The 26,739-nt window shown below is 38.5% G+C and overlaps 1 protein-coding gene across 1 annotated transcript in view; it reads left to right on the forward strand.

The window, feature by feature from the left end:
- The window catches only part of GDPD4 (glycerophosphodiester phosphodiesterase domain containing 4), a 135,132-nt gene that overhangs the window by 71,066 nt on the left and 37,327 nt on the right, over nt 1-26,739 (forward strand). Inside the window, exons 10-11 of the mRNA XM_024131598.1 lie at nt 23,084-23,305; nt 24,390-24,544. Coding sequence (XP_023987366.1) covers nt 23,084-23,305; nt 24,390-24,544 — 377 coding nt within the window. The remainder of the gene's footprint in view (nt 1-23,083; nt 23,306-24,389; nt 24,545-26,739) is intronic.

Consider the following 26,739-nt stretch of genomic DNA (forward strand, 5'->3'; position numbering starts at 1 on the left):
GTATTTAATTTTTGATAGTTTGATTAACATGTGTCTTGGCGTGTTTCTCCTTGGATTTATCCTGTATGGGATTCTCTGTGCTTCTTGGAGTTGACTGACTATTTCCTTTCCCATATTAGGGAAGTTTTCAACTATAATCTCTTCAAATATTTTCTCAGACCCTTTCTTTTTTTCTTTTTTATCTGGGACCTCTATAATTCGAATGTTTGTATGTTTAATGTTGTCCCAGAGGTCTCTGAGACTGTCTTCAATTCTTTTCATTCTTTTTTCTGTATTCTGCTCTGTGGTCGTTATTTCCACTATTTTATCTTGCAGGTCACTTATCCGTTCTTCTGCCTCAGTTACTGTGCTATTGATTCCTTCTAGAAAATTTTTAATTTCATTTATTTTGTTGTTCATCATTGTTTGTTTGCTCTTTAGTTCTTCTAGTCCTTGTTAAACGTTTCTTGTATTTTCTCCATTCTAGTTCCAAGATTTTGGATCATCTTTGCTATCATTACTCTGAATATTTTTTCAGGTAGACTGCCTATTTCCTCTTCATTTGTTTGTTCTGGTGGGTTCTTACCTTGCTCCTTCATCTGCGGTGTGTTTCTCTGTCTTCTCATTTTGCTTAACTTACTGTGTTTGGGGTCTCCTTTTCGCAGGCTGCAGGTTCGTAGTTCCCGTTGTTTTTGGTGTCTACCTGCAGTGGGTAAGGTTGGTTCAGTGGGTTGTGTAGGATTCCTGGTGGAGGGGACTGGTGCTTGTGTTCTGGTGGATGCGGCTGGATCTTGTTTTTCTGGTGGGTAGGATCACGTCTGGTCGTGTGTTTTGGGGTGTCTTTGACCTTATTATGATTTTAGGCAGCCTCTCTGCTAATGCGTGTGGTTGTGTCCCTGTCTTGCCAGTTGTTTGGCTTGAGGCATCCAGCAGTGGAGCTTGCTGGCTGTTGCTGGAGCTGGGTCTTAGTGTTGAGACTTAGATCTCTGGTAGAGCTCTTGCTGATTGATATTACATGGGGCCAGGAGGTCTCTGGTGTTCCAATGATCTGAACTTGGCTCTCCGAACTCAGAGGCTCAGGCCTGACAGCAGACTGGAGCATCAAGACCCTGTCAGCCACATGGCTCAGAAGTAAAGGGGGAGAAAAAAAAGGGGAAAAAAATTACAATAAAATTATTAAAATAAAAAAATAATTAAAATAAAAAAATGAAAAAGTAATTAAAAAAAAGAAGAGAGCAACCAAACCAATAAACAAATCCACCAATGATAACAAGTGCTAAAAACTATACTAAGATAAACATAAAAATCAGAAACTAGTCAGTTGCAAACAGCAAACCCCAAGTCTACAGTTGCTCCCAAAGTCCACTGCCTCAATTTTGGTCTGATTCATTGTCTATTCAAGTATTCCACAGATGCAGGGTACCTCAAATTGATTTTGGGGATTTAATTCGCTGCTCCTGAGGGTGCATGAAGAAATTTCTCTTTCTCTTCTTTGTTCGCACATTTCCTGGGGTTCATCTTTGGTTTAGGCCCCACCTCTGCATGTAGGTTGCCCTCAGCCTTCTGTTCCCGCCCAGACGGGATGGGGTTAAAGCAGCAGCTGATTAGGGGCTCTGGCTCACTCATGCCGGGGAGAGGGAGGTGTACAGTTGTTATAATTGCAATGCCAGGTGAGCCTGCAGCGGCAGGGGCCAGTATGACATTGCAATAGCCTGCGGCGTGCCTTGTGCTCTCCCGGGGAAGTTGTCCCTGGATCACGGAACCCTGGGATTGGCGGGCTGCACAGGCTTCTGGGGCGGGGTGGGGGGGCTGTGTATAGTGACCTGTGCTTGCACACAGGATTCTTAGTGGCTGTAGCAGCAGTGTTAGCATTTCATGCCTGTCTCTGGTGTCCAAGCTGATAGCCGCGGCTCGCACCCATCTCTGGAGCTTGTTTAGGTGGTGCTCTGCCTTCTGTTGGCACACTGGAAAGGAATCCCCTCCCCTTGTGCACCCTGAAACAATGGTCTCTTGCCTCTTAGGGAGGTCCAGAGTTTTTCATGGACTCCCTCCCAGCTATCTGTTGTACACTAGCCCCCTTCAGGCTATGTTCACGCAGCCAATCCCAGTTCCTCTCCCTGGGATCTGACCTCTGAAGCCCAAGCCTCATCTTCCACCCCCCACCCACCCCAGTGGGTGAGCAGACAAGCCTCTCAGGCTGGTGAGTGCTGGTTGGCACCGATCCTCTGTGCGGGAATCTCTCTGCTTTGCCCTCTGCATCCCTGTTGCTACGCTCTCCTCCGTGGCTCCGAAGCTTCCCCCCACCACCCATGTCTCCGCCAGTGAAGTGGCTTCCTAGTGTGTGGAAAGTTTTCCTCTTCCCAGAGGTACAGGTCCCATCCCTAATCTTTTGTCTCTGTTTTTTCTTTTTTCTTTTTCCCTACCCAGGTACGTGGGGAGTTTCTTGCCTTTTGGGAAGTCTGAGGTCTTCTGCTAGCATTCAGTACGTGTTCTGTAGGAGCTGTTCCACGTGTAGATGTATTTCTGATGTATTTGTGGGGAGGAGGGTGATCTCCACATCTTACTCCTCTGCCATCGTGAAGGTCCCTCCCCTGAGCTTTTTTTTTTTTTTTTTTTTGCCCTGCAGCCAGTGCATGAGGGCCAGCTCTGAGGGGGCCTTTTTAATTGCTCAGCAGCAGGCGCAGGCGTGTAGGGAGAGAGAGGTTACAATAGCAGCTCCTTCCCCTGTGTGTGACTCAGCAGTAATGCCCTGCTTCCAAGGCAGTCCAGTCTTCCTCTGTAGGCATTCCCTGCTGCGGGTTTCCTCCCTCCTGTCCCCTCAGTCCGTCTACCCACAGCCAACAGCAGTTCTCGCTCCAGGCCTCTTCTCAAATCCCCACACTCCAGCTCCCAGCCCCCTTGCACACTTGTGAACACACCTCCCAGTCTGGGGCACATTGGGCCATGGTACAGACCATCTGTGTATTTCTCACTCTGTCCCATCTGTCACAGATTGGCCACTTGACCCTCTTCCGACAGCCTCAGTTGCTTCCCTTCTGTCCCAGTCGATTTCCGTGTTGGAGAGAGGATTTCCCTGCATTCGGGAATCTCTCCTCTGCTTCAGCTCCCCTGCCTCGGTGTGTAGGTCCTGTCCTGCTTCCTCTCCTCCTCCTCTCCCTTCTTTTCTCTGTCCTACCCAGTTATGTAGGGATTTTTATAATTCTTTCGGGGGTCCAAGGTCTTCTGCTAGTTTTCAGCTGGTGTTCTGTGAGAATTGTTACATCTATAGATGTCTTCCTGATGCTTCCATAGAGAGAGATGAACTCCACGTCCTTCTACTCCTCTGCCATCTTGAATCTCCTCTCTCAAGTAACTTTAATTCAAAATAATATGCCATTATGGCATATCTTGGGCAGGCTACTCTGAGCCCCAGACTGTTCTTGTGTTTGGGAAGTCCTCTACTTTAAGAGACAGGACCACCTCCTGCTATAAAAACTGGAAAGGCCCATACTGTTTTGATTACTGTAGCTTTGTAGTATAGTCTGAAGTCCAAGAGCATGATTCCTATGTCTCTGTTCTTCTTTGTCAAGATTGTTTTGGCTCTTCAGGCTCTTTTGTGTCTCCATACAAATTTTAAAATTATTTGTTCTCGATATATGAACAATGCCATTGGTATTTTGACAGGGATTACACTGAATCTGTAGATGCCTTGGGTAATATTGTCATTTTAATAATATTAATTTTCTAATCCATGAACACAGTGTATCTTTCCATATGTTTGTGTTATCTTCAGTTATTTCATCAGCATCTTGTAGTTTTCTGAGTTCAATTCTTTTACTTCCTTAGTTAGATTTATTCCTAGGTATCTTATTCTTTTTGATGCAGTGATAAATGGAATTATTTTCTTAATTCTCTTTCTGATAGTTCATTGTTAGTATATAGAAAAAGTGGTGAGAGTGGGCATCCTTGTTTTTATCCTGATCTTAGAAGAAATGCTTTCAGCTTTTCACCTTTGACAATGATGTTAGCTGTGGGCTTATCATACATGGTCTTTCTTATGTTGGCATATGTTCCCTCAGTACCCACTTTGTTGAGAGTTTTTATCATAGATGGATGTTGAACCGTGTCAAAAGCTTTTCTGCATCTATTGAAATGATCGTATGATTTTTATTCTTCAATTTGTTAATGTGGTGTATCACATTGGTTTGTGGATATTGAACCATTCTTGTATCCCTGGGATGAATCCCACTTGATCATGGTGTATGGACCTTTTAATATGTTGTTGAATTTGGTTTCTAATAGTTTGTTTAGAATTTTTGCACCTATGTTAGTCAGTGATATTGGCCTGTAATTTTTTCTGTGTATGTTGTATCTTTGGTTTTGGTATTAGGGTGATGCTGGCCTCATAGAATGAGTTTGGAAGCATTCCTTCCTCTGCAATTTTTGGGAATATTTTGAGGCAGATAGGTGTTAACTCTTCTCTAAACATTGGTATAATTCACCTTTGAAGCCCTCTGGTTCTGGACTTTGTTTATTGGGAATTGGGTTTTTGTTGTTGTTTTTGTTTGTTTGTTTGTTTTTATACTACTGATTCAGTTTCACTACTGGTAATTGGTCTGTTCATATTTTCTATTTCTTCCTGGTTCAATCTTAGGAGATTTTACATTTCTAGAAGTTTTTCCATCTCTTCTAGATTGTCAATTTATTGGCATACAGTTGTTTGTAGTAATCTCTCATGATACTTTATATTCTTGTGGTGTCAGTTGTAACTTTTTTCATTTCTGATTTATTGATTTGGGCCCTCTCTTTTTCTTTTTTTAAAATTTATTTTTTATTGAAGTATAGTTGATTTACAATGTTGTCTTAGTTTCTGGTGTACAGCAAAGTGATTCAGACATATATATATATATATATATATATATATATATATATATATATATATTCTCTTTCATATTCTTTTCCATTATGATTTATTGCAGAATATTGAATATAGTTTCCTGGGCCATACAATAGAACCTTGTTGTTTATCCATTCTATATATAATAGTTTGCACCTTGCACCTGCTAAGGAAGCTCTCTTTTTCTTGATGACTATGGCTAAAGGTTTATCAATTTTGTTTATCTTTTAAAAGAACCAGATCTTAGTTTCATTGATCTTTTCTATTGTTTTTTTTTTTAGTCTCTATTTCATTGATTTTTGCTCTGATCTTTGTATTTCTTTCATTCTAAACTTTGGGTTTTGTGTGTTCTTCTTTTCCTAGTTCCTTTAGGTGTAAGGGTAGGTTGTTCATTTCAGATTTTTCTTGTTTCCTGAGGTAGTCTTGTGTCACTATAAACTTCCCTCTTAAAACTGCTTTTGCTGTGTTCCATAGATGTTGGCTTGTTTTCATTTGTCTCCAGGTATTTTAAAATTTCTTCTTTGATTTCTTCAGGGATCCATTGGTTGTTTAGTAAGCTTATTGTTTAGTCTCTACGTGTCTGTGTATTTGCAGTTTTTTTCTTTGTAGTTGATTTCTAGTCTCATAACATTTTGGTCAGGACAGTTGTTTGATATCATTTCAATCTTCTTAAATTTATTGAGACTTGTTTTGTGGCCTTTCCTGCAGAATGTTCCATGTGCACTCAAAAAGAATGTGTCTGTCTCCTGCTGCTTTTGGATGGAATATTCTATTAAGTCTAATAGATACACATTTCGTCTAATGTGTCATTTAAGCCCAGTGTTTTCTTATTGATTTTTTTTTCATGTTTTACACTTATCTTTTTATTTTTATTTATTTATTTATTTAACATCTATATTAGAGTATAATTGCTTTACAATGATGTGTTAGTTTCTGCTCTATCACAAAGTGAATCAGCTATACGTATACATATATCCCCATATCCCCTCCCTGTGTGTCTCCCTCCCTCCCTCCCTATCCCACCCCTGTAGGTGGTCACAAAGCACTGAGCTGATCTCTCTTATTGATTTTCTATAGATGATCTGTCCATTGATGCAAGTGGGGTGTTAAATTCTCATAGTATTATTATGTTTTTCTACCTGTTTTTCTGTTAATATTTGCTTTATGTATTTAGGTGCTCCTATGTTGGGTAAATACATATTTCAATTTTTATATCTTCTTTGGTTGATCCCTTGATCATTATGTAGTGTCCTTCTTTGTCTCTTGTTACAATCTTTGCTTTAACGTCTATTTTGTCTGATATAAGTATTGCTACCCTGGCTTTTTCTTTGTTTCCATTTGCATGCAATATCTTTTTCCATCCCCTCCTTTCTCTGTGTCTGTGTCATTAGATCTGAAGTGAGTCTCTTGTAGGTACCATACATACGGGTCTTGTTTTTGTATTCATTCAGCCACTCTAGGTATTTTGACTGGAACATTTAGGCCATTTATATTTAAAGTAATTACGGATTGGTATATACTTATTGCCATTTTGTTAATTGTTTTTATAGTTCTTTTTTGTTCCTTTTGTCTTCTTTTTTCCTCTTTCCTTGTGATTTGATGACTACCTTTAGTGTTATGTTTGGATTCCTTTCTCTTTTTTGTGTATCTGTTATAGATTTGTGGTTTCTGGTTACCATGAGGTGTGTAATAGCAATGTGTGTTTATTTGTGTGTGTGTGTGTGTATCTATTTACATATATCTATTTATATATATACTTATATATATGTAAATATTTTAAGTTGCTAATCTCTTAATTTCTAACTCATTTTAATAATTCTGCATTTTCAGTCTTCTTTCCCCATGGTTTTTGACATCATATCTTACTGCTTTTTGTTTTGCATCCCTTAATGCTAATTGCAGATGTACTTGATTTTACTGCTTTTGTTGTTCTGCTGATGGGGGGGCTGGTTCCTGACATGGCTGGCTGTGGTTTCCGAGGTATCTCAAAACTGGTACTGGCCTGCTGGTGAGTGGCACTGGATTCTAGAATGGCTGGCTGAGCAGTCCAAGGTATCTTGGTGCTGGTATGGGGCCAGGACCTGGGGCATCATGGGCTAGTGCCAGTTCACTGGTGTAAATATTTTAAGTTGCTAATCTCTTAATTTCTAACTCATTTTAATAATTCTGCATTTTCAGTCTTCTTTCCCCATGGTTTTTGACATCATATCTTACTGCTTTTTGTTTTGCATCCCTTAATGCTAATTGCAGATGTACTTGATTTTACTGCTTTTGTTGTTCTGCTGATGGGGGGGCTGGTTCCTGACATGGCTGGCTGTGGTTTCCGAGGTATCTCAAAACTGGTACTGGCCTGCTGGTGAGTGGCACTGGATTCTAGAATGGCTGGCTGAGCAGTCCAAGGTATCTTGGTGCTGGTATGGGGCCAGGACCTGGGGCATCATGGGCTAGTGCCAGTTCACTGGTGGGTAGAGGTGGGTGTCAGAATCTCTTGCTGCAGGGTCCTGGGGGTCCTGGAGCTGGTGTGGCCTGCTGTTGGGTGGAGCCAGTTCCTTACACAGCTGGCTGTGGAGTCCAGGGTGTCCAAAAACTTATGTCAGCCCACTGGTGGGTGGGGCTTTATCCTGGGATAGCTGGGTGAGGGGCTCAATGTGTCTCAGAGCTGGTGTTGGCTTTCTGGTAGGTAGGGCTATGACCCAGGGGGTCCTGGGGTGGTACCAGCCTGCTGGTAGGTGGTTTGGGTCCTGCTGTGGCAGGCTCTGGGGCTGCATTGGTCCTGGGGCTGGTGTCCACCTGCTGGTTGGTGGGGTCAGGGCCCAAGGGATCCTGTTGCTGGTTCCCACCCACCAGTGGATGAAGCTGAGTCCTGGGGCTAGTGCTGGTCCACTCGCTGGCAGAGGTGTGTCCTAGGGTCTCTGGCTGCAGGGCCCTGGGGTCCTGGGTCTAGTGCCTGTGTACTGGTGTGTGGGCTGTGTCCCAGGTCACCTGTGGGCTCAGGGGGTCTTAAGGTAGCCTGCCTGCTGGAGAGTGGAGCTATGTCCCCACCTAGGTAGCTGCTTGGCCTGAGGTGTCTCAGTACTGGTGCTGACAGGCTGTTGGGTTGGGCTGGGTCCTAGTGTTAATAAGCTAGAGGGAGGATTGCAAAATTGTGCTTGCCAGCACCAGTGTCCATGTGGTAGAAAGAGCTGCCGAAAATGGCTGCTACCAGTGTTTTTGTCCCCAGGATGAGCTCCAGTTGCCTCCTGCCTCTCTGGGAGACTTTGAGATCAGCAGATATGTCTAAACCAGGCTTCTTTCAAATTTCTGCTTCTGCCCTGGGTCTTGGATCATATGAGATTTTCTGTTCGGCCTTTAAGAATGGAGTCTCTGGTCTTCCCTGGTGGCGCAGTGGTTGAGAGTCCGCCTGCAGATGCAGGGGACACAGGTTCGTGCCCCCGGTCCAGGAGGATCCCACATGCCGCGGAGTGGCTAGGACCATGAGCCATGGCCGCTGAGCCTGTGCATCCGGAGCCTGTGCTCCACAACGGGAGAGGCCACAACAGTGAGAGGCCTGCGTACCGCAAAAAAAAAAAAAAAAAAAAAAGAATGGAGTCTCTGGGACTTCCCTGTTGGCGCAGTGGTTAAGAATCTGCCTGCCAATGCAGGGGACATGGGTTCAAGCCCTGGTCTGGGAAGATCCCACATGCCACAGGGCAAATAAGCCCATGTGCCACAACTACTGAGCCTATGCTGTAGAGCCCAGGAACCACAACTACTTATTCCATGTGCCACAACTACTGAAGCCCACACACCTAGAGCCTGTGCTCTGAAACAAGAGAAGGCACTGCAATGAGACGTCTGTGCACCGCAACTACCCCACTTGCCACAACTAGAGAAAGCCCGTGTGCAGCAACGAAGACCCAACACAACCATAAATAAATAAATAAATAAATTTATTTTTTTTTTAAAAAAAGAAGAAATGGAGTCTCTATTTCACACAGCCCTCTGCATCTCCCAAAAGTAAGCCCTGCTGGCCTTCAAAGCCAAATGCTCTGGGGGGTCATCTTCCTGGTGCAGAATCCCTTGGCTGGGGAGCCCGATGTGGGACTCAGAACTATTGCTTCTTGGGGAAGACTTCTGCAATTGCAATTAACCTCCCATTTGTGGGTTTCCCACTTGGGGGTATGGGTTTTGAGTACACTGCAACCTCACCCCTCCTACATGTCTCATGATTCCTTCTTTATATCTTAATTATAGAAGATTTTTTCTGCTAGATTCTGGTCTTTCTCATCAATAGTTGCTCTGTAAATAGTTGTAATTTTGGTGAACCCATGAGAGGAGGTGAGCTGAGGGTCTTCCTACTCTGTCATCTTGGCCAAGCTCTCTGTATACCTTTTTAAATTGGTTTTCCATGATAATTTGCTCAGTTTCCCCCTTTTTAAATGTTTCATGTCTCTGCACTAGATTTTTCTTTTGCAGTTACCATGAGGTTTGAATAAAATGTCTCATAAATAAATTAGTCCGTTTTCTACTGATAGCAACTTATCTTCATTTGCCCATACAGGTTCTGTCCTTTTGTTCTTCCCCTTTTATAATTTTGCTGCCAGAAATTACCTCTTTTTATACTGTGAGTTCATTACTGAATTATAGTGGCTATAGTTCATTTTAGTGCTCTTTTCCATTAACCTTTATGCTGTAATCAAATGTTTAACACCCTATTCTAAAATAGAGTTACAGTTTCCTAATCCTATTTATCACCTTACTCGAGTTTTGTGTACTTTTGTCTTTTCTTTTCAGATAGAAGGGTTCCTTTCAACATTTCTTGTAAGGCAGGTCTAGTGGTAGCAAATTCCCTCAGCTTTTGTTTGTCTAGGAAAGCCTTTGTTTCTCCTTCATATCTGAAGGATAACTTTGCTGGATAAAGTTTTCTGGGTGGCAATTTTTATCTTTCAATATTTTGTATATGTCATTCCACTCCCTCCTGGCCTGTAGAGTTTCTGCTGAGAAATTTGATGATAGTCTAGTGGGTTGGTTTTTTTTTAGGTTACTCCCCACCACCCCCAACAGCAGTCTTTAAGATTTTTTTTCTGTATCATTGACTTTTGACAGCTACATTATAGTGTGTCTTGGAGAAGGTTTTTTTGCACTGAGATAATAAGGTGATCAGTTAATTTCATGTATGTCCAGGTCTTTGCCCAGGTTTGGAATTTCTCAACTATTATTTCCTTTAGTAAACTCTCTGTCCCCTTTTCTTTTTCTTCTCTTTCTGGTATACCCATTATTCTTATGTTGACTCCAATAATGGAGTCTGATAGCTCTTGCAGGGAATTTTTTTTTTTTTACTTTTTAAAAACCTTAGTTCTATCTCCTACCCAAATTATTTTTAGATTCCTATCTTACAGCTCACTATTCTCTCTTTCATCTGATCTGCTCTATTTTCAGTGCATTTGTTGAGTCCTTTGACTCCAGAATTTCTGTTTGGTTCTTTTTTAGAATTGGAAAATTCCCAAATATTAAAAAACACACCTCTAAATAACCCATAGATAAAAGGTAAATGTCAAGGAAAGTTAGAAAATACTTTGAACTGAAAGAAGATAAAAATACAACATATTAAAATTGGTGAACTACAACTAAAGCACTGCTCAGAGGAAAAACGCTAGGATTATCTGCTTATATTAGAAGAATCCCAAATAAATAATCTAAGCTTTCTCTTTAAGAAACTAGAGGGCTTCCCTGGTGGCGCAGTGGTTGCACGTCCGCCTACCGAGGCAGGGGAACCGGGTTCACGGCCCGGTCTGGGAGGATCCCACATGCTGCAGAGCAGCTGGGCCCGTGAGCCATGGCCGCTGAGCTTGCGCGTCTGGAGCCTGTGCTCCGCAACGGGAGAGGCCACAACAGAGGGAGGCCCGCATACCACAAAAAAAAAAAAAAAAAAAGAAACTAGAAGAAGAAGAGCAAATTAAACCCAAAATAAGCAGAAGAAATTATAAAGAACAGAAATCAATGAAATAGATACAGAGAAATAGAAAACGTCAGTGAAACAAAAACTTATTCTTTAAAGAGACCAACAAAATTGATAAACCTCTAGTCAACTGACCAAGACAAAAACAGAGAAGACAAATTTTCAATATTAAGGAAAGAAAGAATGTTCCTCATTACAGACTCTCCAGACATTAAAAAAGGATAATAATGAAATAGTGTGAACTGTGGAGCTGGCTCATGAGGGCCAATTATCACATTTCAGAACTTTTGAAACTAGTTGTTAAACCAGTTATGATATTAGGCATGGTTGTAATATTTAAGCAACAAAAATTGGCAAACAGTACAGATCAGGCCTTTATATTCATGGAGAGCCCATTGTTAAACATTTAGCAGCACACCATTTTCTATGAACAACTCTATGCTCATAAAGGTGACAATTTAGATGAAATGGAACAATTCTTTAAAGACACAAACTACCAAAGTCACTCAAGAAGAAATGCACAAACTAAATAGTATTATATCTATTAAATAAATTGAATCTGTAGTGTAAATACTTCCAACAGAAGATTCCAGTTGCTGATGTATTTGTTAACATAAGTTTGTGTGCCCAACGCACATTGAGGCCAAACAAACTGAAACGTCGGAATTTGGAGCAGAGAAAGGTTTATTGCAAGTCCATGCAAGGAGACAAGGTGGCTCATGCCCTAAAAAGCCCTGAGGTCCCTGAAGGGTTTCGGCAAAGCACTTTTAAAAGCCAGGTGAGGGAGAGGGGGTTCTAAGGGTATGTGATCAGCTTGTGCACAATTCTCTGATTGGTTGATGGTGAGGTATAAGGGTGGTGTCACAGGGGTTAACATTATCAGTCCTTAGGCTCCAGAAGGCCTGGGGCTATGTGCTCATGGTCTCAAGTAGTTAACACCTTCCATTTGTTGGAGAGGGGGGATTTTTACATCTGCAAAACAACTCAGGAAATGTGCATCAAATACTATTATCTAGGTACTTCAGAGAGGAGCTAAAGCAGAGGATATGGGGGAGGGTCTGTCCTGGGAAGTCCCCCATGGGGTCCTGCTTGGTTACATATTCACTGGTGAATTCTACAAAATGCACGAGGAAGAAATAAGACCAATTCTACAAATACCTTCCAGAATATAGGAGAGAATAATTCCTAATGAATTTTTATGATATCAGCATTTCTCTGATAACAAATCCATAAAAAGGCATTTGAAGAAATCCTTTTTTTTTTAGGCTGCACTGTGTGGCATGGGGAATCTTAGTTCCCTGACCAGGGATCAAACCCTTGCCCCCTGCATCAGGAGCATGGAATCTTAATCACTGGACAGCCAGGGAAGTCCCAGCCATTTGAAAAAATCTTTAGAACAGTATCCCTTGTGGATAAAAATGTAGACATCCTCAACAAAATATTAACAAACTGAATCCAGTAATATATAAAAAGGATAACATGTCATGATCAAAGGGGTTTTATCCAGAGAATGCAAGTCTGGTTCACAGTTGAAAATGAATGAATTTTATCATGTTAACATATACAAAGAAGAAAATAATATAATCAAGTTCCATTCTTGATAAACTCTCTCAGAAAACTAAAAACAGAAAGCAACTTTCTTAACAGTATACCTATAGCCACCATCATACTGAATGGTGAAAGACTGAATTCATCTCCATAAGACTTGGAAAAAGGGAGGATGCCTCATCACTCTATTTAACATATTGTTAGTCCTAGCCTGTGCAGTAAGTAAGGAAAAAGTCATACAGATTGCAAAGGAAGAAAGAGAACTGTTTCTGTTTGCAGAGGACCTGATTGTCTATGTATAAAATCCCAAGGAATCTACCAAAAATATCCAAGAATTAATAGGTGAGTTTAGGGTGGACACAGGATATAAAGTCAATATTTGAAGAAAGCAAACCCCAAAACCCCCTTAATCTAATCAGAGAGGACTTCCAGTTTCAACTTTGATATGTAAAGAGTTTGGAAGTTGTCACTGCCCCCCTTAAAACAAGAAAAAATCCAAGCAAACTGAAAATCAATGAATTTTCTTGGATCCATTTGAGAATTGAAGTTGTAGGGCAAACCGTTACTCTGAAATCTGGGGAGACAAGTGAATATAGAGAATCACAGCCAAGATCAGCTTACCAGAAGCAGAAGCCATTGGAGCCAGTAACTGGTAGGAGCAGTTTAAGTATAAGTGGTAATATTGAGTAATTGCTGAAGGCTGAGTGTGAACTAGTTTGAGTCTTAAAAACTCCTGAGGGCCTAGTTTTATACAGGCCCCCACATTTTTGTGGGTTTTTTCTCCAGGAACTCCATCAGGTTCTTACAGTGAAGATCAAGAAAAAAAAAAAAAAATCATCTCCGGTTTTGATCAGGGAAAGGAGAATATAACCGTTTTGAAATACATCCAGAGTATTCTCCATCACAAAGGCTTAGTCTCCAGAAGTAACCACATTACCATAACCTTATCAAATACATGGGGAGGGAAATCAGTCAACTCAAGCCCTCTCTAGCCTTCCTGTCATGTAAAGGTAGAGAAAAAAAATACTAAGAAATGCTTTTGAAAGTCATAGCCCAGACTCAGACCCACTAAAACATACAAAGATTTAATCATAAGGTTATAGTATACTTCCCTTCCTCAGCACCTTACCGCTACATGAACAGGGCTTGTGTATAATAAAAGTGGATTATGACTGAGATAACTTAAACAGACTCTGTTTTAAGTTCTTAAGGAACCCAGAGAAATAGGATAGGACACAAAATAAAACAAGGAAACTGAATCCTCTGGTACCTATAGCTATAGCAGACATTAAACATAGTCCAGGTCCTAGCCAGATTAATATAAAACCTGACAGTAAAAGCATGATTATCTTAGTTCCTATTACTGTTTACATCATATCCAAGTTCCAGCAAAAAAATTATAAGATATGCTAAAAGACAAGAAAAAACACAGTATGAAGAGACAAAAGCAAGCATCACAACCAGACTCAGATATAACACAGACTTTGGAAATGTCAGAGAATTTAAAGTAATTATAATTAATATGTTAAGGGCTCTAATATATTAGAAGTGTGGAAAAAGTAGACAACATGAAAGAAAAAATAAGTAGTGTAAGCAGAGAGATGGAAACTCTAAGAAAGAATCAAATGGAACCACTAGAAATCAAAAACATTTAACAGAAATGAAGAATGCCTTTGATGGACTCATTGGTAGACTGGAAAATGATAAGGAAAAATCAGTGATATTGAAGATATATCACTAGAAACTTCCTACACTGAAATGCAAAAAAAAAAAAAGAAAAAAGAAAAGAACAGGACAGAATAGCCAAGAATTGTGGGATAGTTACAAAAGGCATAACATATATGTGATAGAAATTCCAAATGGAGAAAGTAAAAGTGAAAGGAACAGAAGAAATATTCGAAGTACTAATGGCAGAACATGTTCCAAAATTAATGACAGAAACCAAACCACATATCCAGGAAGCTCAGAGAACACCAAGCAGGATAAATACCCAAAAGATCTATACCTAGCCATACTATATTTAAACTGCAGAAAACCAAAGACAAAAGAATCCAAAGAGGGGTAAAAATCCTTACCTACAGAGGAGCAAAGATAAGAATTACATCAGACTTCTCATCAGAAACCATGCAAACAAGAAGAGTATACAATTTATAATGTTGAAAGAACAAAACCCACTGACCTAAAATTATATATCCAGCAAAATTATTCTTCAAAATTAAAAGAGAAATAAAGACTTGTTCAAACAAAAACTGAGATTTGTCACCAAGAGAATTGCCTTGCAAGAAACATCAAAAGAAGTTCTTCAGAGAGAAGGAAAATAACATAGGTCAGAAACTTGGATTGACATGAAACAAAGAGCATCAGAGAAGGAATAAATGACACTTAAAAATAAAATCTTCTATTTTTATTATTCAGCATAAACTTCTGGTAGAAAGTGTAGAAGAAAATTGCAGTGACCCTGGATTAGGAAAGAGTTCTTAGCACAACAAAATCATGATCCTTAAAAGAAAAAAATTGATAAGTTGATCCTTATCAAAATGAAAAACTTGCTCTGTGAAATACATTGTTAAGAGAATGAAAAGACAGGTCACAGACTGGAAGAAAATATTTGCAAATCACATATCTGATAAAGGACTTTTTTTTTTTTTTTATTTTGGTATGCGGGCCTCCCTCCGCTGTGGCCTGCGGCCATGGCTCACGGACCCAGCTGCTCCGCGGCACGTGGGATCCTCCCGGACCGGGGCGCGAACCCGGTTCCCCCGCATCGGCAGGCGGACGCGCAACCACTGCGCCACCAGGGAAGCCCCTGATAAAGGACTTTTATCTAGAATAAAAAACAAAAACCCAAAACTCAGAAATCAGAAATTAAGCCATTTAAAAAATGGCCAAATATTTGAATAGCTACTTCACCAAAGAAGTACATGGATGACAAATAAGCACATGAAAAGATGCCCAATTTAATTAGTCATTAAGGAAATGCAAATTTAAGCCACAATGAGATACTATGGTAAAACCTATAGAATGACTTCAAAAAAAGAAAGTCTTGGGAATAGCAATAACTGGTGAGAATATGGATCCATTGGACTCCCATGCATTGCTGGTGGGAATGCAAAATGATACAACCACTCTGGAAAACCATTTGGCTGTTGCTTATAATGATAAACATACACTTACCATAGATTTGTAAACAGGAATATTGTCAAGATTAAAAGTAATTCAGAGCATACCAAACATATCTAATTGTTTCTGGCATCCTTCTTGCTTGTAAGTAGGATATGGCATATAGCATGAAGAAGTCAATCTTTGATATTTTGCTATCTAAGAAACAGCACATAATTTGGTTGTAAAAGTATTTAATAATTTTACAGTTGACCCTTGAACAACATGGGCTTGAACAGCATGGGTCCACTTACATGCAGATTAAAAAAAAATGCATACTGAGTACTGCACCATCTGTGGTTGGTTGAATCCGCAGATGCAGAACTGTGGGTAAAGATGACCGACTGTAAAGTTATAGTCAGATTTTTGACTGTGTGGGGATCAGCACCTCTAACTCCTGCATTGTTCAAGGAGTTCTGTTTTTCTGAATTTAGAGTCCTATACTGGAAAGGTGATATAAAAAATGTTATTGTAGTGGGTTGGTCACTTAAGAATATTAAGTACTTGAGAACAATGAATGTTTGTAGTTTTACTACCTATTAAGCAGACTGATGATACAATGTTTTAAAATAAAAATAGCAGAAGATAACATAATTTTAAGGAATTTGAGTTCCTTCAGGAATGAGGAACTTCTGTTTTTATTTAAAAATAATACCAGCCATGCCAAGGTTACCACAAAGTACACAGTTATTTGGGGGAAAAATAGGACAGATATTTTGGGCAGATGACCCACAATGTAAATAAAGATTTAGTCCATATTTTAAGGAAAAGACTGAATATTCAAAGATCAGTTTTGTCATTTTAACGAAGAGAAAACTGAATTACAATCTTGCAATAGTATAACATTTGTTGGTAAAGGATTCACAAGACTTGAAAAAATCTTAAATGAGTTTGTTTCTGAACCAACTTTGTCAAAATTTTAATGCATTTAATTGATTCTTACCACATTCATTATTTTCAGTTATCATAAACTAAAGCAACTATAGTTCACTTTCTCTTAAATCTTCTGTAACTTATTGTACCCACCTATTTGTCTTTAATTATTATTATTCTAGAACAACCGGATAATTTAAATCAGCTGTGTCACTAAACACACTGTTTAGTTCAGTTGACTTTTTTCTTTCCATAGCAAAATTTCTTGGTGAAGAAAGTAGTTGGTTAAAATATATTCTGGTACAAACTCCCCACCTCATTACTAACCAGTACTTTGAATACCCTTATTCTATAGCATGATATTTATAGTGGGAAATAATACAGCTGAGGAAAGAATCCCAGCATCAGGGTTAGATTTTTGCCTGGAATTGTTCATCAATTGTTGAACAGTTGGGTGTCACTTATCATTTACCTATTAGTTGAACCATTGGATGTGTCATTTATCCTTTCAAGCTTCAGTTTTTTCATTTTTAATGTAGTGTTCTGAGGTTGAATTAAATAATGCATTTGAAGTTTTCCGCAAATTGTATCTTATTGTTACTGTAGTCCAACTCTAAGAAGGTCACTTTTCAGTGACCACTGTCATGGACCTTATATCATGTTTTATTTGTCTATCTGTCTGTCTTATCTCCCTTACTATACTGTGAATATCTTGAGAGCAGGATTGGTGTTTTATGAACGCACAGCATAAGCTTGCTGAATGAATGGTCATCTTGTATCCAGGGCTTAGTAAGCAAATCTGTGTGTCATACTCATTTCTTCTCTCTCAATGTTGTTGAAAATGTACAGTTAATGGCATTGATAAATTAATTTTCCTGAAACACTGCATTTCAAGTACCATCCACTGCCACAAAACCAAGTACAATGCAAGTCCTTGTAATTGCATTTAATAAATATCACCCACCCAATGGAGCTACAACACAAAGTGTTAAAAATGGTGCTAGTTGGTTAAAAGTAAATTTAGTGCTTTTTTATTTTCTATATTTACTCAGGCTAAAGAATTTAAACTGTGATGTTGTATGCCGAGGGCTTGGGCTATGTTATTTATAATACTATAATAAATTATATATTTATTGTATCAGCCAAAGTGAAAGACAAATTTTTGATAATTACCTCAAATTATTCAATTCCTGTTGATGGAATCAATATCCTTAGAAGGCTGTTTCCTAGGAAATATGCTATTTTTTCAGACTCTTTATAAGCAGATATTGTTTTCTAAGGGTTTGGGGAGTCCTACAATTGGAGACGTCTAACAGCCCCATAGAACATTTAACCTTGTCCTGGGTTAACATCAAAAAGCTTGATTCCCACGTATTAAAAGAAGACAGAAATTATACAAGAGACACAACCAACTTTCGTGAAGTTTTATGTATATTTTCTCAGAATTATCATGACAAACATTCACTATTACACCCCAAGCATTTTTTAAAATCTTCTACTAGCTTAAGTATATTTCCCTTCATTTAGGTATTACTTACACAAATAATCATTGTTGATAAAATTGGTGTAGTAGGTTGATTGGTGACCCCAGAAAAGATATAGCCACATGCTAATCCCTAGAACCTGTGACCATTACCATAAAGGCAAAAGATGTAATTAAGTTAAGGATCTGGAAAGAAGGAGCTTATCCTGGATTATCTGGGTGGGCCTTAAATATAATCATGTATTGTTGTAATGGAGAGACAAGGGGAGAACAGACATACATATAGAGGAGACCACACAGAGAAGGGAAGCGATGTGATCATGGAAGTAGGAACTGGAGTGATGTGGCTATTAGCCAAAGAAGGCCAAGGCATGTCAGCAGTCACCTGAAGCTAGTACAGACAGATTCTCCTCCAGAGCTGCCAGAGTGAGCATGGGCCTGCTAACACCTTGGTTTTAGACTTTTGGCCTCCAAACTGTGAGAGAATAAATTTCCCTTCAATTACCAAGTTTGCGTTAATGATGGAATTCTTGAATTCCATAGGTTGGTCTTTCTTTTCTATAAGAGGCCCTTGTCTAAGGACATTAATCAGAGCATTCTGTTTAGATCATCTGTTGATGATCTGCCAAAGCATTTCCTCTAATGTCTGTTTTACTGTGGAGCTCTACCTTTAGGACAGCAATTTGTTTGGGGAGTTCCAAAACATCTAGTAATACGCGTATTTATTATTCATTTTTTTTTTTTTTTTTTTTTTTGTGGTACGCGGGCCTCATACTGTTGTGGCCTCTCCCGTTGCGGAGCACAGGCTCCGGAGGCGCAGGCTCAGCGGCCACGGCTCACGGGCCCAGCCGCTCCGCGGCATGTGGGATCCTCCCAAACCGGGGCGCGAACCCGGTTCCCCTGCATCGGCAGGCGGACGCGCAACCACTGCGCCACCAGGGAAGCCCTTATTATTCATTTTTAATACAGATAACTGAAGAGGTTAAAAATCTCTATTTTTTCCCCCATAACATTCCAGAGTTGTGAACCACTTGAAAAGCACACAAGCAATGCATATATTTACCCTTTTATTTTTAGTAATCCCACATGCCATAGAGAGAGCCATAATTTTGGCCAGTTGAGCCAATTTGATATCTGGTAATGGATCTGAGATTCTATAAGGGAATCTAGAAAAATGATTGCATAATCAGCCTGTTATTACCTTTTTTCATTTTTAAGTTTAACCTATCGATAAGTAACATTAAATCAAGATTTGATATAGGAGCATCCAAAAGATCTGTTCCAGGTATGGACAGTTCTCAAATTATAGAAATGATGAGATTCTCCTTTGTTGGTAAGGGTAATACAGTTGCTATTAAGCGTGTTACATTAGTGACTAGTAATATGAGAAAGAGAAAGTATTTTGTAATTAATCAACTAACATAAAAATACTGGATATTTTAAGTTAACAAGAGGCATTATATTGAATGTGGTACCATAAAATAGAAAGATGAACCTAGTATGAGATCTGAAGTTTATTAGACTAATTTAGCTAAGACTGCATGTTTTTCTGAGGCAAAGATACAAAGCCTTGGATCAAGGAATAGGCATTAATAGGCAGAGTCTTTGATGTATGTCATGTCGTTAAATTAATAGCCATAGACTATGGCCTTCCCTTTTACTTTCAAAAAGAAAGGTTTATGATGATCTGGAAGATCAGCAAAGATGATGGTTGAAGACATATTTTGAGATCACTGAAGGTCTTTCTGTTTTCTGTGTTTTGTGAGAATGATTCCAAGATGTAAGTCAAATCATACAGAGAGCTATTTCAAAAAAGCTTGCTACCTATACTCTACAACATCCAGTTAATCCCAGAAATCATCTTAATTTTCTTTAGTGTTTGGCCTTGGATAATTTTGGATAATTTGTAATCTCTCACTAGATTATGTCTCTCCTTAGCCAATAGGTCATGGCCTAGGTCAGGGGTTTGCAAACTATGGCCTGCTGTTCAAATCCAGCCCACTGACTATTTTTATATAGCTTGTGAGCTCAGAATGGTTTTTGCATTTTTAAATGGTTGAAGAAAAATCAAAAGAATAATGTTTCATGACACATAAAAATTATATAAAAGTCAAATTTCAGTATCCATAAATAAAGTTTTATTGGAACATAGCCATACTTATTCACTTATGAATTATCTATGGCTGTTTTTGCAATATAATAGCAGAGTTGAATAATTGTGACATAGACTATATGTCTAACAAAGTCAAAAATGTTTAGTGCATGGCCCTTCACAGAGTAAGTTTGCTGATTCCTGGAAAATGAAATGTTATTTTGTAGAGTTAAAATTTCTCCTTAGAGTCTATGTGAATAGAATTATAGAGTCAGTCTTAGAATTTCAAGATGGGTATGGGTTACTGCATATCTTTAAGATCTTGGTTTAAGACTTGAGAAAAGTAGGATGGGACTTCTATAAATGCCTGAAACATAACTTTCCAGGTGAAGTGTTGATTTTGCTCTGGTGAAAGCAATAAATATTGGCTATCTTTGTAAGCTAGGAAATGAAAGAAAGTAAAGATAGGACCAAAGAGAGTACATTTAGGTTAGGCAGTACTAGAAAATGAGATATAACTCTTTGGTTAATAGCTCACAGATATTGGTGGCAGACCACCATCTCAGTTTTGGGGTTTAAAAAAAACATGTAAAATAGACATATTGCTTGGACTAATGCAAGGGATAATTAAGCCTTGTTATATTGCCTGTTATAGTTGGCTTAGATCTTTTCTAACTTCAGCATTAATAGGATCTTAGGCAACAGTGTCAACAGAGTCAGTCTGAACTCTTGTGGGTTTAACTCCAATTATTCTACCTCTTTTCCCCTTGGGTTCTGGTACCGTGGACAATTATTTGGTTATTTTTTTGAATCAACATACTAATGTCCATAGTTATAATTTGATAATGTGCAGTAGAATTTTCTGTGACTTTTGATAGTAATTTGTCTGTGGTACATTTCTTCTGGTGGTTCTTGCAAAGTAGGTTCATAACAAAGCCTATAAGAATGTGCCATAGAGAAGAAAGTAGTGTTCTTCTGACAGTTATAGATAAAGACATGGAAAAGGACTTAGGATTGTTAAAAATTCCCCCTTCTTGGTTTTAGTACTCTGAGAAATGTGATTTTCTGTGGTAGTGACATTAATAGTAAAGGTAGTTGTACCTGTATCAACAAGAAAACTGTATTGTTGTTCATTGATATTTACAGATAGTTCTCATAATTGTCTGTTGAGTGGTATTGTTTCCCTCAAAGTGGCATCATTGGGCAGATTTTGGATAATTTTCCTACTTCTAAACCAATATGATACATTGGATCACCCACTGGCTCTTCTACTTGCAATTTTTCTAAGCATAGGCATAGAGAACCAAGGACTTTTTAGTACTGTTTTGAAAATGTTCAATCTTATATTGGAGATAGTCTAAACTGGCATTGTCCCTTTCCAGTTTATTTTTCTGAATAAGTCCTCCCATTTTATATATAAAAAAGAGGCTCAACTTACTTCAGATATTAGATCTACCCTGTAATGCTATTTAGAGATAACTGGAATCTAGTTTTAAACTCTCCTATTGATTAATCTTTATAGTTTTACTATTTTGAATTTTTCATCCACTTTATCATTAAAGTAAAGGTTTCATAAATAAATGTCCTTGTATAGTGCATTTCTTATTCCTTTTGCCCATTCAGGGACATTTTAAAAATTATGCACAGCTGAGTTATTTAAATCCTTTCTTGGTCTTTCCCATCCTGTTCTTTTAACAATTTTCCCCTCATGAAGGTCTAATGATTAAGTGAATCAGTTGGTCTAGATCTGGTAGAATCTAACAAAAGCTTGTATTCCAAAGCAAATTTCTATTTTCCCGAGGATTAAGAAAACCTTTACTTATAAACCTCTACTCAGATGTAGACCATGGTTTAATTCCAGACTTACGATCTGCCTTCAGGTATAGCATGGGAATATTGTGCAATGTGATTTATTCTTTCTTGAGAAAAAGGTGAGAAAGGGCAGGTTGCTTAGGAAGTCAAAGGATGGAGAAGAAATAGAAAGGGTGAGAAGGACAATGAAGATAAAGTTGTATAGAGAAAAAGAGAGATTATTTGAGTCTTGGTAAAACGTGAGGTAGCTGCTGATTCCTTCTCCTGAGAGATAGCCTGTTATCACTGACTTTACCTACAAATGATCTAAAATTGGCAAATGACAATAAAAGTAGCCATCTATTAAAGTTAATATAGCTAATATATGTATGGACTGAGGTATAAGATGAAATGCTGTGTACTGCAAAGAAATTGTAACAGTTCCTGCCATTAGGGAGTTGCACTCCAGTAGAAGCAGTAGAGAGTGAGGGAACTATTGTGAATTGTGCACTTCTCTGTGTACCAGACATGCTCCTAGACCTGGTAAATAGTTTATCATACTTCATCTTCAAAATAATCCTGTGAATACATAGATTACTTCTCCCCTTCCCCATTTTATATTAGGGTAATGAAGACTTTGAAATTTTAAATGGTTTTACCAGTGTTACACAGCAAGAAGTATATGAAGCTAGGATTTGAATCTGGTCTAGGATATGTACAAATGACTGAAGAAGGCAGAGTGAGACATACCATTACAAAGGCCTAAAAATGGGTCATTGGGGTTTAGCACCATTGAAGTCTCTTTAGTTTAGGAATATTTAAGGGAGGGTTCATTAAGGAGGTAGCATTTGAACTGGGCTTTGCCGTTTGAGGATAGGATTTTAACAGGTGGATATGGTAACAAAGGCAAATGAGTGATAGATCTGGGATTGAATTCAATTCAGTCTGAAGTCAAAGCCTCTTTTCTTTCCATTACACAAAATTAGAACAGTGAGAGAAAATGTGGAAGCCAGTGCAACTGAAAGGGGATTGTAATACTTTGATTTATAGAAAAAAAAGGTTGAAAAGGAAGTTCAAGACAAGAACATGAAGGACCTTCAGTACAAATACAACAGGTTCTACAATATAGAATAAATCATTCCAAATACCACGATTACCTATGGAGATTACATTTAATTTCTCCTCTTGGCAAATCTTCTCTCAGGACCAGTATTTCGGAGGGCCTGGTGGGTTGAATGGTAATGGACCAACATGGAGGTGGGGCTGGGTGTGGGGCTAAAAGCAGGAGAATTGGAAAATGCTTTTGATAGGAGCCAGTGTTTTCTCTGATGTATTTATTTTTAGTTCAAACCATTTTACAATATGAAGCCCCTATCAGAGGCTGATAGAGAAAAAGCAGGAAATCAGAAGATTCCAAAACTAACTGAATTATTGGAACTTGCACAGAAGGAAAAAAAATCTGTGATATTTGATCTTAATGCCCCTGCACCAAGACATTTTCACAGAAGCTCGTATGTCCGCCATGTAGTAAGCGTGATCCTTGACTCTAAGATTGAGCAACATCTGGTATGTCTATCTTAGTATTTATGGTAAAGGTTGGGAGGTGGGTATCATGTCCCAGGAGCATAGCAGCTGAATGTGACCTACCTTGTAGATCTTCCCTGGGATCCTAAAATAATTTTGCTCCCTGTAAAAATGGAGATGACTACTTTATACAGCTATATGTGGCAATCTAAGAATGACCCAATGAAATTTACATCAGTGGGGAAAAACATTGAGGCTATTTGCTATTACAAACCAAATGAAATGTCACCACTCTGTTAAAAGGGAATGTGTGTAATGGCTATATGATGTGACCTGCACCATCACCAGCATACAGCTATTAGAAAGAGCCTCGAGGTAACGGGGAGAAAGAATCTACCCCATCTTTCTTCTCTTAGTTGCTGCTCCCCACTGGGGGGGAATAATTTATTTAATTGGCCAAGCCACTCAAGTTCTATAGCCATTGGTCCTTATTTAAAAAAAATAAAAAAAAGAAAGAGCTTTGGTATGGAACACTAAGGCTTTGAGGACTTGGCCTTCATTAATGACATATAAAGAGACTTTTTGAGCAGAGACTTTTTCATCATGTTTTTCAGAAGCAACTCTGCATTTGGGCAGTCACTCATTCCAAATGTCTTAAATTCTCAGAATATAGTAGAAAGCTATGAGTGAAACAAATATGTGTCTTTTTGCAAATAGAACTATTTCCACAGATGAGTCATAATAGCATTCCCTGTTGGCAGGAAATGACCCCTTGCAAAGATGATTTTTAGCATCATTAGCCAGAGGAGATGTTTATGATTCCCACCTTTCATCCACACGTACCAGCTCCTCATCCACTCTGGCTAGTGTGAGGACACAGTGGACCCTTGGTCCGATGATGTTAACTGGGAAAACTCAGCTCCAGAACAACCTGGCTGAAAGCCCCATTATAAGAATTCATTAGACAATATTAGGCCAAGTTGACTCTATCACCAAGGGCTAGAATCTCTCTGCTCCCTATGGACTGTTACTCATGCTGGAATGGGGCTCCACCTATTCTACTTGGGGCTGTTTGTACCTAAACAGCTGGATTATCCACTGAAAGACTTCCTGTTTTTCCTTACAGATTTTTTGGTTGCCTGGTTTTGATAGGGAGTATGTCAGGAAAAGAGCTCCTGGTTTTCAGCAAGTGAGCCAGTTATTCTCCATTGAACGCCTCACAAAAGAAAATATCAGTAGAATAAATGTTGACTACAAGAGGTTGTTCTACAGTGGCTTGAGGTAAGTGTTTGACCACATCTCTTTTGGCATATATTGCCTTACTTGCATGAAATCTGCATCCCAACCAAGCTACTTAGGTTCCCCCTCCCACCTCAGGATTTCTGTGTGTGGCTATCTTTTTGGAATCTCCTGTTTTCATCTTCTTACCCTTCCCTCCATCTCTGCCAACAAACATTTATCAAGGGTAGACTCTTCCTGGAACATACTCTTCAGCTCCTCCTTCATGCTTCAATCTTTCATCATTCAACACACCTTTTTGTATGCTTGGTGTTTTTGTTTTTATATAAATTGATCATTGAAAAGTCAGAACTCAGAAAGTTGTTGATTTCCTTCTGCCATTACTAGATGGATTGCAGTACCTTGTAAATAACTTTGTAATCCAGATAGCTAGATTTCTTATAGATATAATTCAGAATATAATTAAATCATTATTAGAAAAACCCTTAAAACAGCCAAGTATGAGAAGAAACTGAAATTCTTAACCACCACATTTATAAATATATAATCAGGGACAGATTATTAGAATTAAAAGCACCTGGGAATAAAATGGTAACTTTTTCAAACTTAACTATTATTAATCACTGTTTAACTTAATCCATATTCCCTTTCTCTTAGATTAAAAATAATTTTTTTCAGATAATTGTAAAGGTTTCAGAGACAGTCTGAACATATATATATATTTTGTTCAGATATACATATATATCTCCAAAATCTCCTTGAGCTAGTAAAAATTCCCCTAGATATCTTTCTGTATCTCAAGCCATGAGCTAGGCTGTTGGATACACCTCTGTTCATGTTCTGACTTTTCCGGCCTCTCTGGCCATGGGGGGAGATGATCATAACATATGTCTTTTTTCTTTTAGAATTAGATAATTATACATGTTTTACCTCTTCCCATTCAGAAGATTTCTCTTTGCCCAACTATTCCTCTGTTTTGAGTGTATTTCTATTTCCTTTTACTTTTTTATCAAAGAGAAAATGGCTCCAAGATGAATTCCTTCTCTCCTAATCATAATTTAGATTAATCTAGTAGTTGGAAATAATTATAATAGCTTCCACTATTGAGCCTTTATTATGTGTCAAGTTCTGTTGGTAGACCACAGGCTTTTTTTGAAATTCTGGCTTACCCATCAGCTACACGTGACTTTGGACAAGTTTCTAATAATCAGTTTTCTCATTTGAAAATTAAGGATAACAGTAACTTGATAGAATGGTTAAAAGATTAAGTGACATAATTCATATATGCACAGAGCAAAATGCTGGGCAAATGTATGAACATAATGTTGTTCATATGTTGTTGTATGAATGTTGCTTTTATCATCACCATCCTTACATGCTGTACCCTGGAAATTATCATCACCACCATTTTGCGAATGAGGAATCTTGCCTCTAAGGAGGAAAAGTTCAGGGAGGTTAGGTAATTCACCAAAGTCAATACAGTTGGTCAGTAAGGGACCACACTGAGATTTAAATATAGGCCTGACAGACTCCAGAGTCCAAATTCTTTCACTAATAAGCCTTTAGTTATTCCTTGGCCGTAGTTATATGGGCATAGTTTCAGCTGGCATCAGACTTAAGAGAGATCATATCCTGAGTCCTATTAGAAAATCAAGCAGTTTAGTTTAGCTCAGCAAATATTCACCAAGTAGTAAAATGTACAGTGCGCCATGCTAGTTTTATGTGAAAAGTCAACATAAGCAAGGCATCATCCTTTTTCTTAAGGAAAAATAAGGGTTTTTTCCATATGCCTATAATACAAGGTTGACTGTGACAGTTCATGAGCAGACTTTATTCCAAGTCATTCCCCTCAAGAAACACTAAATTTTAAGAAGTTAAGCAGTTGTAACTTGTTATTTGTATACTGTTCATGACCAGAATACTTATTATGATCACATTTCCAATACATTCTCTGTGATCAGTGCTTACTTCCATCAGACCACACTCACAAGACATTGTGACCTTGCCATTTTGACTGAGAATGCTTTAAATACATTACTTTGATCAAACTTATATGAATATAGAGATGCCCTCTGTTTTATTTCTGATGTGGGAATTTTTAAGTGTTTAAAAAATTTTAATTTATGAAAACTTTAGTGAGGTGAAATTCACACAAAGTTAACCATTTTAAAGTAAACAATTCAGTGGCATTTAGTACATTCACAATGTTGTGCAACTGTCACCTGTAGTTCCAATAC

This window comes from Physeter macrocephalus, chromosome 16 (genome assembly GCF_002837175.3).
Source record: "Physeter macrocephalus isolate SW-GA chromosome 16, ASM283717v5, whole genome shotgun sequence".
NCBI lineage: Eukaryota > Metazoa > Chordata > Mammalia > Artiodactyla > Physeteridae > Physeter > Physeter macrocephalus.